Below are 19,352 nucleotides of genomic sequence, written 5' to 3' on the forward strand. Positions count from 1 at the left end.
AAACGCACTTATCAAGCTTGCCCTGGATCATGGCTCCAACTTTTGGGCTACACCTGACCGTACTCGTCAAATCGTCAGATTCCAAGATCGCGCAGGCCAGGTCTAGCAATACCTTGATTTTTGCACTAAGACTTTGGCCATGGTCTATAATGCTATGTTCCCGCGAAATATTCAACCCAAGACACTTCCTGAGCTGATGAACAAGTTTAAAAACGCTCAGCAGATCCATGGTTTTGTAAGAGCCCAGTTGGTAGCTGGCGCAAGATTCGCTCTGATTATGTTGCAGATCTGTCACTCGAAGTTGGAGATGACCAAGGTCGTTGAAGCTGTTCATACCAAGTTGAAAGGGCGGCGGAGGTTCGTCGACAAAATCAATGAGAGGGTGACACCCGTAGCCGAGGAAATGATCGATGATCTCCTTCGGATGGATGCCGAATTTTTCATGGAGGGCCATTATGCTAATTTCATGGGTGCGTCTGCCTACGAAGACAGAGTCAACATAGATGACCTGGTGTATCGTGAATAAGGGGTTTTTTCTCTGTCGAAATTTTTCCTTGTAAAGAGATCCTGCATACAATAGACCCTGTGTATGTTGTAGAATAGTTTGTCTATTTTTTCCTTTCTTATAGCCCCCGAGCGTTTCGGTGACTATTATTTTTACTGGTTTGCGAGGTGTTTTAAACCAAAGAAAATAATTTTATTGAGTGTATATTTTAAGGACTTGTGTATGTATATTGTATTTTGCGGGTGCGAGCCCCCGAGCCTGTCGAAGAAAAAGATGTATATCACCAATATCTTTACTATATTGCAGCACCGCGAGTCCGCCTCATTAAAAACCTTCCAGCCCCACTCGGTGCCCTGAAAGGAAAAGAGTGCGTCTGAAAACTCGCGGGCGTTTCAGTACATTGTATGTTTACATAGAGGACTATATTTCGACTTAGGCGTAGAAACGCCTAAGCTGCGCCACATTCCAGGGATTTGGCTCATCGATCCCTGTCTTCTTGTCTTTTATCCTGTATGCTCCTCCTTCAATTACTTCAATGACGATGTATGGTCCCAGCCATGGCGACTCGAGTTTTTCATGGCTATCTTGTGTGAGCCGAAGAACTAAATCGCCAACTTAGAAAAATCTTGGTCGCAATCGTCGATTGTGATAATTTTCATATCTTGCTGATATTTGGCGACTCTTGACAATACTTCGTCACGAGCTTCGTCAAGTGCGTCCACATCATCTTCCAGCGCCTTTCTCGAGGTTTCTTCATCAAACTCCACCACTCTCGGGGAATTGTGTTCTATTTCTATCGGCAATACTGCCTCAGCTCCATGAACCAAAAAACGGAGTTTCCTGTGTTGCTGTGTTGGGTGTTGTTCGTATGCTCCATAGCACGCTGGGTAACTCCTCCGGCCAAGTGTCTCGAGCTTTTTCCAATGGTGCTAACAGGCGCTTCTTGATGCCGTTGCAGATGACGCCGTTTGCTTTCTCGACTTGACCATTGGTTTGTGGGTGCGCAACTGACGCAAAATTTATCTTGATGCCTACTTCTGCACAATAAGCCTTGAATTCCTTTGAAGTAAAATTGCTACCATTGTCTGTGACGATGCTATGAGGAACTCCAAACCGAAAAACGATGCTCTTGATGAACTTGACCGCTGATGCTGCGTCTGGCGAGTTTATTGGTTTTGCCTCAACCCACTTGGTGAATGATACGTCTCCAACGTATCTATAATTTCTAATGTTCCATGCTTATATTATGACAATACCTACATGTTTTATTCACACTTTATATCATTTTTATGCATTTTCCGGGACTAACCTATTAACAAGATGCCGAAGTGCCAGTTCCTGTTTTCTGCTGTTTTTGGTTTCGAAATCCTACACAGGAAATATTCTCGGAATTGGACGAAACAAAAGCCCACGGCCCTATTTTCCACGGAGGGTTCCAGAACATCGAAGAAGAGTCGAGACGGCCAGCAGGGGGGCCACCCCATAGGGCGGCGCGGCCAACCCTCCTGGCGCGCCCAGGTGTGGGGAGGCCACCCCCTGGCTCCCCCGACGCTGCCCCTTCGCCTATATATTCTCCCAGATGCGAAAACCCTAAGAGAATCGGTCTTCCTCCACGAAAAGTTACGTAGCCACCGCCATCGCAAAGCCAAGTTCGGGGGACAGAAGTCTCTGTTCCGGCACGCCGCCGGGACGGGGAAGTGCCCCCGGAATCCATCTCCATCGACTCCATCGCCATCTTCATCGCCGTTGCTGTCTCCCATGAAGAGGAGGGAGTAGTTCTCCCCCGAGACTGAGGGCTCTACCGGTAGCTATGTGGTTCATCTCTCTCTCCCATGGTATGATCTTTATGTGATCATGAGCTTTGTAATCTAGTTGAATATGTAGATGTTACTCTTGTCTATTATGCACTCTAGAGGTTACTTTAATATGAACTCCGGAGTTACTCTCCACGGTGTGATGGTGACAGTGTGCGCATCGTGTGTGATTCCTTTATGAAGTTGTGGAGCTTGTTTACTCCGGCTTGAGGTGTGCTTTTGTAGCCCTACACAATGAATGGTGTTTGTCATCCAACAAGAGAGTGTTTAAGAGTATCACTTATTTATTCAATTATGTGATCATTGTTGAGAGTGTCCACTAGTGAAAGTATGATCCCTAAGCCTTGTTTCTAAGCATTGAAACACCGTTTCCAACAAATTCTGCTACATGTTCGCTTGCTGCCATTTTTATTTCAGATTGCAATTGCTACTTATAATCATCCATACTACTTGTATTTCACTATCTCTTCGCCGAACTAGTGCACCTATACATCTGACAAGTGTATTAGGTGTGTTGGGGACACAAGAGACTTCTTGTATCTTAATTTCAGGGTTGCTTGAGAGGGATATCTTGGCCTCTACCTCCCTGAGTTCGATAAACCTTGGGTGATTCACTTAAGGGAAATTTGTTGCTGTTCTACAAACCTCTGCTCTTGGAGGCCCAACACTGTCTACAAGAATAGAAGCACACGTAGACATCAAGCTATTTTCTGGCGCCGTTGCCGGGGAGGTAAGGTAAAAGCTATTCACATCCTCCGACTACTAAGCTATTTCCTAGCACTGTTGCCGGTGTGTGAGTGCTCGAAGCTATCTCCTTTAGATTCTGCAATTTTATCTTTTTGTCTCATGTTTTTATTTTCACTAGTTAGGCTTAATGGAAAGCAACAAAAATATTAGAGATCTTTATAGTATTTATCTTGAGTTAGGACATGAGGTGTTTGAAGAGAAAATTAAAAAACCCATGGAACTTTGTTTGCAAAATAGTTGTAGCAATGTTTTTAGCATGAACTCTTTGAACACTATCATTGCTAATGCTATGGAAGAATTTAAGCTTGGGGAGGTCGGTTTTGATGAAAATGATATTTTTATTCCCCCAAGTTTTGAGGAGAAAATTTTCTTTGATGGTACTTTGCCTCCCATTTATGATGATTATAATGATAGTGGTATTTTGGTGCCACCTACTTTGGAGGATAAAGTTTATTATGATTATACCATGCCTGCAATTTATGATGATGTTATCCCCAGATTTTAGCCAAATCAGGAGATGGGCCGTAATTGAGATGGGCTTGGAGGATATACACGTGGAGAATCTCTGGAGCGGCCTTGCACGACAGTTTGGGCTAAATTGCCCGTGTATCTGTATATTATTAGATCGTATTTAGAATTAAAAGATAGAGTTTAGCTCGTACACGGTTAGGTGTACTTCCGAATTAGAAAGTCCCTTGGACTATAAATATGTACCTAGGGTTATTGAGAAAGGAGGACAATCACGTTCACAACAAACACAAACCAGGCGCATCGCCACCCCTTGTTTCGAGGGTTTCTTTCGGGTAAGCATCATGCTGCCTAGATCGCATCTTGCGATCTAGGCAGTACACGTTTATTCGTTACCTTGTGTTACTCTTGCTGAACCATTGTTGATGGCGAGTAGCACTACTTATCGTAGATGTTTTGGGGCTTGCATTGATGCTTTTCTTATGCATATTTGCTTAGCTATGCCGTCCCTCGATATCTAGCTGCCCTTACACCTATCTAGGTGTAAGGGCAGCACCTTGCTTGTTCGTTATTTAGTAGATCCGATCTGTTATAGTTGTTCCTTGTTCTTCAAGGATTAGTTTGATATCCGTATGGTTAGGCCTTACAAACGGGTTGAACGATCCGGTGGTGCGAGAGGTGTGGTTTGTTAGCCCTAAGAGGGATTGTTCCGGGAATTGACTTAATGTTGGTTTTTAGGCCTCTTTTAGGGTTAGTTTTCCATCACCTTTCGTGGCTGCTAGGCTCAACTACGCGTAGGATGTTCCGATCATGCGGTGAAAACCCTAAACTGTCGTAGATTGGCTTAACTTTGCATTGATCAAGCAGGATCCCCATGTCATCGTAAATCCAACGTGAAACATGGGGCGATCGGCTCTTTGAGCCGATCCACAGGGCAACCTGAGAGCCGATCGGGCTCGTATTTAATGTTTACGTGTCTACCATGCAGGAGACTAATCGAAGCAATCCAACACCTTCCTGACCAGGTATAGGTCAGGTGGCACGCCCTTGCAACCGCCAGGACGTGTGCCGGAACATTGCGGGACGACGTCGAGGCACCAGGGCCCACCCAGCAGTCTTGGGAGTCTCCCGGCTCTTCGTGTTGCTTAACCACTGCTCGCCGGTGGGTTTTGGCGAGCAACACATTCGGCACGCCCGGTGGGACACTTTCTACAAGCAACCACGTCGACATCGGCAGCCAAGATGTCGGATGAACTCGATCAAGTACGAGGATCCGCTCGCGAGCATAAGAAGAAATACGATGAGCTGAAGGCCATCTTCGAAGCCGATCTCATCGGCTCTTTTGAGAAGACCCGTTCGCACGGCATTAGGTTCAAAGGATTCACACCTGAAGGTGCCTTCGAGGGATTAGATCTGTCTCTTCCTTCGGAGGAACGTACCAGAGCCCTGCGCCAGGAAATTAACTATGAAGTGGCTCATTCTCTACATCGGCATTCTGAGAGCCTGGTGAACACTCTTGAGCGTGTTGCGCTTCGTGTGGTGCAAGAAATCATGAAGCATCAGTACTCTCCTTCAGGACCTGCTCTAGGGACTCACCAGGGAGAGATACAGTTCCACACTAGGCCACCACTGCCATTCGCGTTGGCGGCTCCACGGCAACAAGGTTCACCGGCATACGTCGTCTACAAGGTTGGAGGTGATCCTGGCGATTACCAATTCCTGTATGAGCCGCCCAAGGAGATCCCGCATGGGTACGTGTGCACATACGTGCCGGACTGCAACAATTGGACGCACACGATCCAGACTACGGCAGGAGGGATTACTGGAGCAGGAGGGAGTTCTGGAGCAGATGCTGAGAAACAGGCGTGGCTAGCTAAATATGCCACCGCAATGAGTCACGAAAGCTCAACCCATGCAGCTCATACCATGGATCAGATCAGTACAATCTTGAGAGATCAGTTTGGTATCCTGCCAAAGAAGAAAACAATCGGCTATTCCAAGCCGTATCCCAACGAGTATGACCTGATCCCATTGCCGCCTAAGTATCGGCTCCCTGACTTCACAAAATTCAGTGGATCAGAAGGTTCTAGCTCCATCGAGCACGTGAGCCGATACTTGGCACAGTTGGGCATGGTTTTAGCATCAGACCAGCTACGTGTGAGGTTCTTTGCACAATCTCTCACGGGTCCAGCCTTTGGGTGGTACACCTCGTTGCCCCCGCATTCGGTTCGGACATGGAAGCAGATTGGAAGAGCAGTTTCACATACAATATCATTCAGAAGCTACCGAAGCTGGCATTGCCGATCTGACGCAGGTTCGGCAAAGGCGAGGAGAGACGGTGTCTGAGTACATTCAACGTTTCAGAACTGTTAAGAACCGATGTTATTCGGTTCATTTATCTGAAAAAGAAGCGGTCGAGCTGGCCGTGGCAGGCCTCGCAGCGCCATTCAAGGATCTGACTTTCCAAGTGGAGTACAATTCGTTGGCGCACATGGTCCAGAAACTGACATCGTATGAGCAGCGCCACCCAGAATTGTACCAAGACAAGTTCAAGCGCACGATAGGCCTGGTCGATGCTGAAGAGGATGAAGACTCTGCGGAAGATCAGGAAGTCGCCGTGGCTGAATGGACTCGGACGGTAGTTCCCGTGTCCTGCAAATGGGTGAAACAACCAGGGCCTCCAAAAGGGTTTGACTTTGATCTAAGCAAAACTGAGCAGATTTTTGATTTGCTGCTGAAAGAGAAACAGCTGAAGTTACCCGAAGGCCACAAAATCCCTACGTCACAAGAGATGAACGGTAGGCCATACTGCAAATGGCATCACACGTTCACCCACGCCACCAACGACTGCAAAGTATTGCGCGCACAGATTCAAATGGCGATAGAATCAGGCCGATTAATCTTCGGACAATTTGCCATGAAAGTAGACACACATCCGTTTCCTGGCGTCAACATGGTGGATCTCAGTCACTCCATAAGGTGCGAGCCAGGTTTCTCTTTTGATGTCAACATGACAGGGCTTGTGAACCGCCATGGCAAGGATAAAGCAGAAAGCAGTCACTCCCGTGGCAAGGATAAAGAGGAGGCCAATCCACGCGACCGGCCCCAATATGATGATAGGCGGTACCTGACCGAGGAAGAAGTGAGAAGCGTGCGGTACCAAAGACCACTCTCCGCGCATCTCCTTAACAAATATGAGCATCAGTATGACCGACGTCGGCGCTACGACGTGGATGATGAGAGATATCGTCGGTCTGATGCAGATGACAGGAAATACCGTCGATGTGATAGAGACAACGATGGGTATGAGCGTCACGCTAGAGGGAGGTCAAGAGAGCAAGAAGACATGGATAGGCATTGGAACTGTCCTTTCTTTAAACACTGCTGGGACTCAGGAATGAGCCGATTACCTACAATCGAGAACTGCCCGCAGTGTAGACAGCGAGAGGAAGGGAACAAATGAAGTTTCAGTGTTCAAGCGTCTAGGGCCTCTCCCACATCAGAACAAACGAGCTGAGTCATCTCAAGATGAAGACTTTGAGGAGTCAGATGAAGAAGAAGATAGGTACCACCGGCCAAGGTGGTGCCCTGATGGACTCAGCCATTCTCAGAAGCGTAGGGTGCAACGGCTACGAAACCTGGAGGAAGCCGAGGCTCAGTACCTGTACACATTGAGGAAGGCACGGCCCGATCTGGCCGTGAAAATATCAGCAAAAAGTTGGATCCGCATCTGAGGGGCCTGATGATAGCCTTGTTGAAAGAGTACCCAGATTGTTTTGCATGGGATTATACGGAGATGCCTGGGTTAGACAGGAGCATCATTGAGCATCGGCTCCCTCTCGAAGAAAGGATTTCGGCCGTTCCAGGCAGCGAGCACGACGGATGAAGGCCGAAATCTTGGTGGAAGTCAAGAAAGAGATCCGGAAGATGTTGGACGCCGGGTTCATCGAGGCCATGCGAGTACGCTGAATGGATTTCCAATGTCGTACCTGTGGAGAAAAAGGACGGCCGATGGCGCGTCGCCATAGATTTTCGGAACCTCAACGATGCCACTCCAAAGGATGAAAATCCAATGCCGATAGCGTAAACATTGATCAATGCAGACTGCTGGTCATAAAATTTTAAGTTTCATGGATGGCAATGTCGGCTACAACCAAATTTTTATGGCTCCGGAAGATATACACAAGACTGCATTCGAGTGCCAGGCTCGGTGGGCTTGTTTGAATATGTAGTCATGACGTTTGGACTGAAGAATGCCGGCGCAACATACCAAAGAGCCATGAATTACATCTTTCATGATTTAATCGGCAAATTGGTGGAAATTTACATTGATGATGTGGTGGTCAAGTCTGTTTCGATGGACGGACACTTGGAGGATTTGCGACATGTCCTGGACCGAACTAGGAAGTTCGGACTAAGAATGAATCCAAAGAAGTGTGCCTTTGGTGTGACGGCCGGTCAGTTCCTGGGTTTCTTGGTTCATGAACGTGGAATTGAGATCGGCCTGAAAAGTCAAGAGGCAGTGCGAACGATGAAGCCACCAACCACGAAGAAGGAGCTCCAATGTCTCATCGGCAAAATTAATTTCGTCAGAAGGTTTATCTCCAACTTATCAGGACGGATCGAGCCGTTCATGGGATTGGTCAAAATCAAGTCTGATGAGGAGTTTCGCTGGGGGGCAGAGCAACAACGAGCATTTGACGATATTAAGGAGTACCTAACGAAGCCACCTGTGTTGGTTCCGCCACAGCAAGACCGACCGTTCTACATTTACTTGTCAGTAGCTGACACCTCCATCGCATCAGTGGTGGTGCAGGTTTATGAGGGTCTGGAAAAAGTGGTTTTCTACCTCAGCAGAAGGATGTTGGATGCACAAACGAGGTACCCCGAAATTGAGAAGTTGTGCCTCTGTCTATTTTTCACCTGCACCAAGATTCAGCACATCTCGCTGTCAGCAGAAATCATCGTCATATGCAAATCGGATGTCATCAAGCACATGCTATCGGCTCCTGTGTTGAAAGGCCGACTCGGCAAGTGGATGTTTGCATTATCGGAATTTGATATCCGGTATCAACCTGCGAAAGCAGTTAAGGGACAAGCGTTGGCCGATCTTATTGCTGAACGAATAAACACGGACGTGGCAGCACTATCTGTGCGTGCATGGGCCATGTTCTTCGATGGATCGGTCTGTGAGGATGGTTGCGGCATCGGCGTGCTACTCGTGTCGCCTCGGGGGGCAACATTTTCCTTCTCCATCAGGATATCTACCCCTTGCACCAACAATGTTGCTGAGTATGAAGCGATATGCAAGGGAATGGAGTTGCTATTGGACGCCGGGGCAGAGGCAGTTGAGATCTTTGGAGACTCCAAATTGATGATTTCTCAACTCACGGAGGAGTACAAGTGTGAGAGTGAGTCGCTCTTCCCATTATGGATACAATGCCATGAACTGATGGCACAGTTCAGGTATATAAATTTCAATTGGATCCCAAGGTCGCAAAATACCGAGGCGAACGATCTCGCACAGACAGCGTCAGGATACAAGGACGTAGCAGATGGAGCCGATTTTCAGGTGCAGTTTATGGAACTAGATGATTGGAGAGCCGATATCTTCAATTACTTGAAAGATCCGGCTCGGGGGGCACCTAAACGGATTAGATACAGGGCCATGAAGTACGTCCTGATTGGCGATGACATGTTCTACAGGACTTTGGAAGGGTTACTTCTCAAATGTTTGGGACCAGCCGGGTCCAATCGGCTCTTACATGAGGTGCATGAGGGTGCCTGTGGAACTCACCAATCGGCTCATAAGATGAAGTGGCTGATCAGGCGATCGGGATTTTATTGGCCCACCATGCTTGAAGATTGTTTCAAGTATTATAAAGGGTGTCAAGCATGTCGGAGGTTTGGGAGCATTCGGATGGTACCCGTATCGACAATGAATCCTATCATCAAACCTTGGCCATTCCGAGGTTGGGGCATGGATATGATCGGCAAAATTCATCCTCCATCGAGTAAGAGCCATGAATGGGTTCTGGCCATTACAGATTACTTCACTAAATGGGTGGAGGCCGTCCCTATGAAGTCAGTAGCATCGAAAGATGTCATCAGTTTCGTGTTGGAACATGTCATTCATAGATTCGGGATTCCCCAGACTATCACGACCGATGGAGGTTCGGTCTTTGTTTCTAAGGAGTTTAGAAAATTCTGCGAGGATATGGGAATCAAGCTGATCCGATCGTCTCCATACTATGCTCAAGCAAATGGGCAGGCTGAAGCGTCCAACAAGAGCCTGATCAAGCTGATTAAGAGGAAAATCGACGAGCACCCTAGATGATGGCATGAGGTATTGTCAGAAGCTTTGTGGGCTTATCGCATGTCGTGTCATGGAGCAATAAAAACCTCGCCATACCAGCTGGTCTATGGACAAGAAGCTGTGTTACCCTGGGAAATCAAGGCTGGGTCGAGACGGATTACATTTCGGAATGATTTAACTCGCGAAGAATATGCAGCCACGATGAGCGACAGCATTGAGGATGCAACGGAACTCAGACTATGGTCACTTGAGAAAATCAAGGAGAATAAAGCCAAGGTGGCTCGCGCATATAATAAGAAGGTGAAGCCAAAGGAGTTCCAAGTTGGTGATCTGGTATGGGAAGCTGTATTGCCGTTGGGGACTAAGGATAAAGTATATGGTAAATGGTCTCCAAATTGGCATGGCCCGTACAAAGTCGATCAAGTTTTAAAGGGGAATGCATACATGCTTGAGCAATTGGATGGTGTGAAGTTTCTAGTGGCCGTCAATGGCCAGCATCTCAAGAAGTACTTCCCAAGCATGTGGGATGATGGGCAGTAAAATATGGAGGCCAATGCACGAAATCGGCCAGTAAAAAAAAATTTCACAGCCGATGCATAGACATCGACTTTAGAATAAAACAGCCGATGCACGGACATCGACTTAAGAACAAAATAGCCGATGCACAGCCATCGACTTTAGAGTTGCAAAATGTTGTGGTCAGATATCAAGTAACAGTCTGAATTCGAGAAGTGTTTGCTTGGATATCTGTCTGATTTAGGATTTGAGCTCGGCCTTATGGGCGTTTAAGGGTGAAAGGCCGATACGTTGCTATCGGATCTTGGTGCGTTGACTTGTTTTGGCAGTCAGAAGATTTGAAATCGAACAAATGGAGAATCACATTGGAAGAACGATTTTCATTGATTCGAAGAGAAATTTTTACAAGAAAGAGCCGATGGCTCTCAAAAGATCATCCGATGCCTAATGCACTACTACTACTAGCCCTATACTACTCCCTAATCTAAGGGCCGTCGCTGCCCTCGTCGTCGCCGTCGTAGCTGTCGTCGGCGCTGCTACCGGCGGGCTCCTCGTCGCTGCTGATGAAGCCGCCGGCAGGGGCTTCATCCTCCTCCTCGTCGTTGTCGTCGTCATCCGACCTGGCCCAGCCACGGAAGCGCTTGGCCGGCGGGTATCCCGCGGAGGAGGAGTCATCCTCCGACTCCTCCGCCTCTTCTTCCTCCTCGTCGGAGGAGAGGACCGCTTCCCATGGGAAGAGGTCGTCGTCGCTCGCCGGTACTAGCTTTCCGTCGACAAGGAACTGGAGGTCCTCCTCCCCATCGGTGAGGGGTTCGTCGTCTTCCGATTCAATGGAGAAATCCCAGTCCCGCGCGTCCCAATACTCTGGGGCGCGGGCCTCGTAGATGGCCATCAGATTGACCTCCTGCTCGAGCTCGCTGGAGGAGGAGGACTGGAAGGACAGGCTGGAGGAGGAAGAGGAGTCCATGGCGGCTGAGAAGGGTTTTTTGTTTGCCGATAGCTACTGTGGAGCAGGAGGATGAAGAAGCAAACTGCTCGATGCGGTTAAATAAAGGGGATATAGTGGAAATTTAATGTTGCGGTGATTTCCGAGGAACATGGTGCCAAAACTGTCAAATCGTGCAGGGAAGCTGAGAAGGCAAGGCATCATGATGAAGGATACTGCGACGGTTCTGCTCTTCCACGGCACGACCCTACGAAGGAAAAACAGAGTGGTTTTGAAATTATCATTACCAAAACCAGGGGGGCATGTGTTATCCCCAGATTTTAGCCAAATCAGGAGATGGGCCGTAATTGAGATGGGCTTGGAGGATATACACGTGGAGAATCTCTGGAGCGGCCTTGCACGAGAGTTTGGGCTAAATTGCCCGTGTATCTGTATATTATTAGTTCGTATTTAGAATTAAAAGATAGAGTTTAGCTCGTACACGGTTAGGTGTACTTCCGAATTAGAAAGTCCCTTGGACTATAAATATGTACCTAGGGTTATTGAGAAAGGAGGACAATCACATTCACAACAAACACAAACCAGGTGCATCGCCACCCCTTGTTTCGAGGGTTTCTTCCGGGTAAGCATCATGCTGCCTAGATCGCATCTTGCGATCTAGGCAGTACACGTTTATTCGTTACCTTGTGTTACTCGTCTTTGAAGCATTGTTGATGGCGAGTAGCACTACTTATCGTAGATGTTTTGGGGCTTGCATTGATGCTTTTCTTATGCATATTTGCTTAGCTATGCCGTCCCTCGATATCTAGCTGCCCTTACACCTATCTAGGTGTAAGGGCAGCACCTTGCTTGTTCGTTATTTAGTAGATCCGATTTGTTATAGTTGTTCCTTGTTCTTCAAGGATTAGTTTGATATCCGTATGGTTAGGCCTTACAAACGGGTTGAACGATCCGGTGGTGCGAGAGGTGTGGTTTGTTAGCCCTAAGAGGGATTGTTCCGGGAATTGACTTAATGTTGGTTTTTAGGCCTCTTTTAGGGTTAGTTTTCCATCACCTTTCGTGGCTGCTAGGCTCAACTACGCGTAGGATGTTCCGATCATGCGGTGAAAACCCTAAACTGTCGTAGATTGGCTTAACTTTGCATTGATCAAGCAGGATCCCCATGTCATCGTAAATCCAACATGAAACATGGGGCGATCGGCTCTTTGAGCCGATCCACAGGGCAACCTGAGAGCCGATCGGGCTCATATTTAATGTTTACGTGTCTACCATGCAGGAGACTAATCGAAGCAATCCAACACCTTCCTGACCAGGTATAGGTCAGGTGGCACGCCCTTGCAACCGCCAGGACGTGTGCCGGAACATTGCGGGATGACGTCGAGGCACCAGGGCCCACCCAGCAGTCTTGGGAGTCTCCCGGCTCTTCGTGTTGCTTAACCACTGCTCGCCGGTGGGTTTTGGCAGGTAACAGATGATTACAATGATGGTTGTGATAGTTTTACTCCCACTATTACTAATAAAATTGATTATGCTTATGTGGAGAGTAATGATACTTTTATGCATGTAGCTCATGATAAGAATGTTTCATGTGATAGTTATATTGTTGAGTTTGTTCATGATGCTACTGAAAATCTTTATGAGAGAGGACAATATGGTTGTAGGGATTTTCATGTTACTAAAACACCTCTCTTTTTGCTTAAAGTCTTGAAGTTGCGCTTGTCTTGTTTTCCTATGCTTATTGCATTATGCTTACATGACTTGTTTATTTACAAGATTCCTTTTCATAGGAAGTGGGTTAGACTTAAAAGTATTTCTTATTTGCTTTTGATGCTCTCTTTTGCTTCAACTCTTATTTCTTGCGAGAGCATCATTAAAATTACTGAGCCCATCTAAATGGCTATAAAGAAAGCACTTCTTGGAAGATAACCCATATTTTTATTTTGCTACTGTTTTGTTGTGTCTTGGAAGTTGTTACTACTGTAGCAACCTCTCCTTATCATGTTTATTTCATTTTTGTGCCAAGTAAAGTCTTTGATAGGAAGTTGATACTAGATTTGGATTTCTGCGCAGAAACAGATTTTTAGCTGTCACGAATTTGCGTTTTTCTCTCTGTAGAAAACTCGTAAAATGCTGAAAAAAAATCATGCGTGATCCTCAGATATGTACGCAATTTTCATTCAACTGGAGATTTTCCAACTGAGCAAGTTAAGTGCCTCGAAAAAATTCGTCTTTACGGACTGTTCTGTTTTGACAGATTCTGCCTTTATTTCGCATTGCCTCTTTTACTGTGTTTGAGTGGATTTCTTTGCTCCATTAAATTTCAGTAGCCTTGGGTAATGTCCAGAAGTGTTGGGAATGATTGTGTCCTCTCTGAACATGTGAATTTTTGATTATGCACTAACCCTCTAATGAGATTGCTTTGAGTCTGGTGTGAAGGAAGTTTTCAAGGATCAAGTGAGGAGGATGATATGATATGATCAAGAAGAGTGAAAAGTCTAAGCTTGGGGATGCCCCCGTGGTTCATCCCTGCATATTTCAAGAAGACTCAAGCGTCTAAGCTTGGGGATGCCCAAGGCATCCCCTTCTTCATCAAAAACTTATCAGGTCACCTCTAGTGAAACTATATTTTAATTCCGTCACATCTTATGTGCTTTACTTGGAGCGTCTGTGTGCGTTTTTTTTTGTTATCTTAGTTCTCTGAATAAATTGGATCCTATCTTGTTTGGGAGAGAGACACGCTCCGCTTTTTCGTTTGAACACTGGTGTTCTTCGTTTTACTTTTAATATTCATGGCGGAAGCTGAAAGCCGCAGCACTTATTGTTATTTTGTTGGAAATAGAAAATGCTTCATGTGGTAGTTGGTATATTGTCTTGAATAATTTGATACTTGGCAATTGTTTTGAGCTCTCATAGATCATGTTTAAGCTCTTGCATCATGTAGTTTAAATCTATTAGTGGAGAACTACCGTAGAGCTTGTTGAAATTTGGTTTGCATGATTGGTCTCTCTAAGGTCTAGATATTTTCTGGTAAAAGTGTTTGAGCAACAAGGAAGACAGTGTAGAGTCTTATAATGCTTGCAATATGTTCTTGTGTAAGTTTTTGCTGTACCGGTTCATACTTGTGTTTGCTTCAAACAACCTTGCTAGCCAAAGCCTTGTACTGAGAGGGAATGCTTCTCGTGCATCCAAAAACCTTGAGCTAAAACCTATGCCATTTGTGTCTACCATAACTACCTATGTGGTATTTTTCTGCCATTCCAAAGTAAATTGCTTGCGTGCTACCTTTAAAAAAATTCATTCCTTGTCTTTGCAATACATAGCTCATGGGAAAGTAGCCTAAAAAACTATTGTGGTAATGAATATGTCGTTTATGTATCTTAGTTCTTATAAGTTGCTTGTTGAGCGGTAACCATGTTTCTGGGGACGCCATCAACCTGTTATACCTTTGTTGAATATCATGTGAGTTGCTATGCATGTTCGTCTTGTCTGAAGTAAGGGAGATTTGCCATGAGTTGAAATGGTTTGAGTATGCATATTGTTAGAGAAGAACATTGGGGCGCCAACCAAAGCCATGTATCATGGTGGAAGTTTCAGCTTGGACATTAATCCTCGGAATCTCTTATGAGAATATTATTGTTGTTGAATGCTTAAAGCATAAAAGAGGAGTCCATTATCTGTTTTCTATGTTGTCCCGGTATGGATGTCCTCAAGTTGAGATCTATCAAAATCGAGAAATCAAATGCGATTTATCTCCTTGGACCTTTGTACAGGTGGCATAGAGGTACCCCTTTGTGACACTTGGTTGAAACATATGTAATGCAATGATAATCCATGGAAATCCGAGCTAATTAGGACAAGGTGCGAGCACTATTAGTATTCGATGCATGAGGCTTGCAACTTATAGGAAGTTTTATGCATAACCCATATGAATTATTACTACCGTTGACACAATTGTTTCCATGTTTTCAAAATAAAAAGCTCTAGCACATGAGTAATCCCTGCTTCCCTCTGCGAAGGGCCTTTCTTTTACTTTATGTTGAGTCAGTTTACCTACTTCTTTCTATCTTAGAAGCAAACACTTGTGTCAATTGTGTGCACTGATTCTTACATGTTTACTTATTGCACTTGTTATATTGCTTTATGTTGACAACTATCCATGAGATATATATACATGTTACAAGTTGAAAGCAATTGCTGAAACTTAATCATCCTTTGTGTTGCTTCGATGCCGTTTACTTTGAATCTATTGCTTTATGAGTTAACTCTTATGCAAGACTTTTTGATGCTTGTCTTGAAAGTACTATTCATGAAAAGTTTTTGCTATATGATTCAGTTTTTTAGTCATTATCTTTTGGTTAGCAAACTATAGACCATTGCTTTGAGTCACTTCATTCATCTCATATGCTTTACAATAGTGTTGATCAAGATTATGTTGGTAGCATGTCACTTCAGAAATTATTCTTTTTATCGTTTACCTACTCGAGGGCGAGTAGGAACTAAGTTTGGGGATGCTTGATACGTCTCCAACGTATCTATAATTTCTGATGTTCCATGCTTATATTATGACAATACCTACATGTTTTATTCACAATTTATATCATTTTTATGCATTTTCCGGGACTAACCTATTAACAAGATGTCGAAGTGCCAGTTCCTGTTTTCTGCTGTTTTTGGTTTCAGAATCCTACACAGGAAATATTCTCGGAATTGGACGAAACAAAAGCCCACGGCCCTATTTTCCACGGAGGGTTCTAGAACATCGAAGAAGAGTCGGAGACGGCCAGCAGGGGGGCCACCCCATAGGGAGGCGCGGCCAACCCTCCTGGCGCGCCCAGGTGTGGGGAGGCCACCCCCTGGCTCCCCCGACGCTGCCCCTTCACCTATATATTCTCCCAGATGCGAAAACCCTAAGAGAATCGGTCTTCCTCCACGAAAAGTTACGTAGCCGCCGCCATCGCGAAGCCAAGTTCGGGGGACAGAAGTCTCTGTTCCAGCACGCCGCCGGGATGGGGAAGTGCCCCCGGAATCCATCTCCATCGACTCCATCGCCATCTTCATCGCCGTTGCTGTCTCCCATGATGAGGAGGGAGTAGTTCTCCCCCGAGGCTGAGGGCTCTACCGGTAGCTATGTGGTTCATCTCTCTCTCCCATGGTGTGATCTTTATGTGATCATGAGCTTTGTAATCTAGTTGAATATGTAGATGTTACTCTTGTCTATTATGCACTCTAGAGGTTACTTTAATATGAACTCCGGAGTTACTCTCCACGAGTGTGATGGTGACAAGTGTGCGCATCGTGTGTGATTCCTTTATGAAGTTGTGGAGCTTGTTTACTCCGGCTTGAGGTGTGCTTTTGTAGCCCTACACAATGAATGGTGTTTGTCATCCAACAAGAGAGTGTTTAAGAGTAGCATTTATTTATTCAATTATGTGATCATTGTTGAGAGTGTCCACTAGTGAAAGTATGATCCCTAGGCCTTGTTTCTAAGCATTGAAACACCGTTTCCAACAAATTCTGCTACATGTTCGCTTGCTGCCATTTTTATTTCAGATTGCAATTGCTACTTATAATCATCCATACTACTTGTATTTCACTATCTCTTCGCTGAACTAGTGCACCTGTACATCTGACAAGTGTATTAGGTGTGTTGGGGACACAAGAGACTTCTTGCACTACAAGAAATATGCCATAATATGACGTTTTTTTATGACTGGAAATCAAAATGTCATAGATTTATGACGTTCCTAGCTTTGACCGTCCTTGGCCACTCCGGGGGGGGGGGGGGGCAAAACCCTAGAAAATCGTGACGTTATTGGGCAAAAACGTCATTGGTAATTTAGGTCAAAACGTCATTACCAAAATTAAGTGGCCTACGACGTTTTTCCAATGCTGATTGCGACAAATCAATAACGTCATTGGCAGTTGGCTCAATACAATGGTATGTGTTTGGCTGCCATGTCATCCATTTTGCCTATGTGTCCCTTTTTGGGTTCCACGCGCCTCACACGTGTCACTAGAAGCAACTGGCCATCTTGTTATTTTTTTCTCTGTGTAGGACCAACTGATACTTGTGGGACAAAGGCGTCATGTTATTTTTTTTCTCTGTGCCGTCCACCATTTTAATGGGCTGCTCGTGATATCCTCCTCTTTTGGGCTGTCCTCTACTAGGCTGCTGGCTGCTGGCTGCTGGCCTACCCCACGACGGCCCATCCGGTGCTTGAATTGCTGGCCCGACGGCCCATCCGGGGTTGGAGTGGCTCCCGATGGAAATAACTGGCAAAAAATGCGCTTGCGGGGACTCGAACCCTCGACCTGGCGCTGCCGCACTACCACTCCTTACCGCTTTGCTACAATAGTGTTGTTGACACAAGTATGGTTATCCATGTATATAGACATGATAGACTAATCAGTTGTCTTCAAAATCCCTCCACCTCGACCAAAATCCCTCCGACCAGGTGCAGCTAGGGTTCCTCCTCCGACCAAAATCCCTCTGACCAGGTGCATCTTGCATGGCGGCGCAGTTCCTAGCCTGCTCGGGCAGTTCTTCTAGGTCAGGAGGGTCGTCGCGTCGCCGCCGGCGGCCGGGCACGCCCATCCCGTATCGGCAGCGGCCATTCGATTATGAGCCCGCCGACGTACGTGACTGTGGCGAGAAGATGCCGCAATGGATTTCTTGGAGTGATCCGAATCCTGGGAGAAGATACCGGAACTGCAAAATTCGCTCGGTTAGTCTTCGAGCACGCCCCCCGCCCCCATTCTGAATTTCCTGGAGCCCGCCGTCTTCTGAATTTTCTTTTCTACTATGGCTTACTTATCCTCTTTTGTTCTTCATCTGTCAGATTGCTGGTGGAATAGGGTGTAAAGTGTTTAAGTGGATTGATGATCCGCTGGATGCACGTCACAAAGAGTTAGTTCGTGATCTGCGTGATGCTGTTTGGGATCGAGATGAAGAAATTGAGAGGCTCCAGGTAGAAATTGAGAGGCTCCAGGAAGAAAAGTTTCTGCTTGCTGCAAGGAAACAGAGCAACCCTGAACCAAAGAAAATGGGAGGCTTCATGGTTTGGGTGCTATCTGTAGCTTTTGTCATCTGTTGTACCTGGGTGATGTGTAGGAACTGAAATTAGGGTGAATTCAGTGATCTGTTGGTCAGGAGGAGAAGAAGCTAGAGTATATGCTAGAGTTATTGTGTTGTAATTCCAACCATTTGTCTGTTCGTGCCACAATGTTTAGTTCCTGAATTTGAACCATGTCTATGTATGTGTGCAATTCTGTTCAGTTGAAAATGTGTTCTGTTGAAAATGTGTAGCAGCTACTTTTGCACGGCGGTGTCGCCCATATATGGTCGCCGGCGTCAGCCATGCACGGCGGCGCCGCCCATATATGGTCGCCGGCGTCAGCCATGTATTGAAAAAATTGGGCATGGATTCCCCTAAAAATTGGGCATGGAGTCCCCAAAAAATTGGGCACAAATTCTGGGAACAAAAAGCTGACATATTCAACATAAATTCTGGGAAAAACAAAGCTGGCATGTTCAACATAAATTCCTACAGATTCATCCATTACACAAACTACAGATTCAAACTACAGATTCATCCATTACACAAGCTGGCATGCTATTCATCCATTACACAAACTACAGATTCAAACTGCTATTCATCTTCTTCGGAAACTGGACGCTTCCTAGTCCTATTTCCTCCATCATCATCATCATCATCCTCATCACTGCAATATTGGTACATTGTCTGATCAACCTCCTCGATTTCTTCGGGCACAACCTCTTTGCTATGTTTCTTCAGTTTGTCCACAATGACTTTTTCAAGTAGCACACGTTCCTGGTCACTTCTCGTCCTACTTCGTGTAGTGCCTGGCACAACCTCTTTGCTACGTTTCTTCAGTTTGTCCACAATGACTTTTTCAAGTAGCACACGTTCCTGGTCACTTCTCGTCCTACTCCGTGTAGTGCCTTCTTTTTCTTGCGCAGGAACTTGACTGGAATCTTCATCTTGATATGATAGTACAGCAACACCGGGTCCCTGTTCA

At 45.9% G+C, this 19,352-nt stretch overlaps 1 protein-coding gene across 1 annotated transcript; it reads left to right on the plus strand.

Moving 5' to 3' along the window:
* The first annotated feature begins 17,957 nt into the window (after nucleotides 1–17,957).
* Nucleotides 17,958–18,553, plus strand: LOC124707412. Its single transcript, XM_047239058.1, has 2 exons — nucleotides 17,958–18,037; nucleotides 18,152–18,553. Exons 1-2 carry the CDS (start codon nucleotides 17,969–17,971, stop codon nucleotides 18,428–18,430), a joined length of 348 nt encoding a protein of 115 aa, XP_047095014.1. The 5' UTR covers nucleotides 17,958–17,968; the 3' UTR covers nucleotides 18,431–18,553.
* The last annotated feature ends 799 nt before the right edge of the window (nucleotides 18,554–19,352 follow it).

Source organism: Lolium rigidum, chromosome 4, assembly GCF_022539505.1.
Source record: "Lolium rigidum isolate FL_2022 chromosome 4, APGP_CSIRO_Lrig_0.1, whole genome shotgun sequence".
Taxonomy (NCBI): Eukaryota; Viridiplantae; Streptophyta; class Magnoliopsida; order Poales; family Poaceae; genus Lolium; species Lolium rigidum.

Excerpts from the sequence above, each read along its gene's own strand:
- LOC124707412 (XM_047239058.1), top strand. The coding sequence starts at position 17,969 with ATGCCGCAATGGATTTCTTGGAGTGATCCGAATCCTGGGAGAAGATAC. Across the intron at positions 18,038-18,151 it reads GGAACTGCAAAATTCGCTCG|ATTGCTGGTGGAATAGGGTG; the intron begins GTTAGTCTTCGA and ends TTCATCTGTCAG.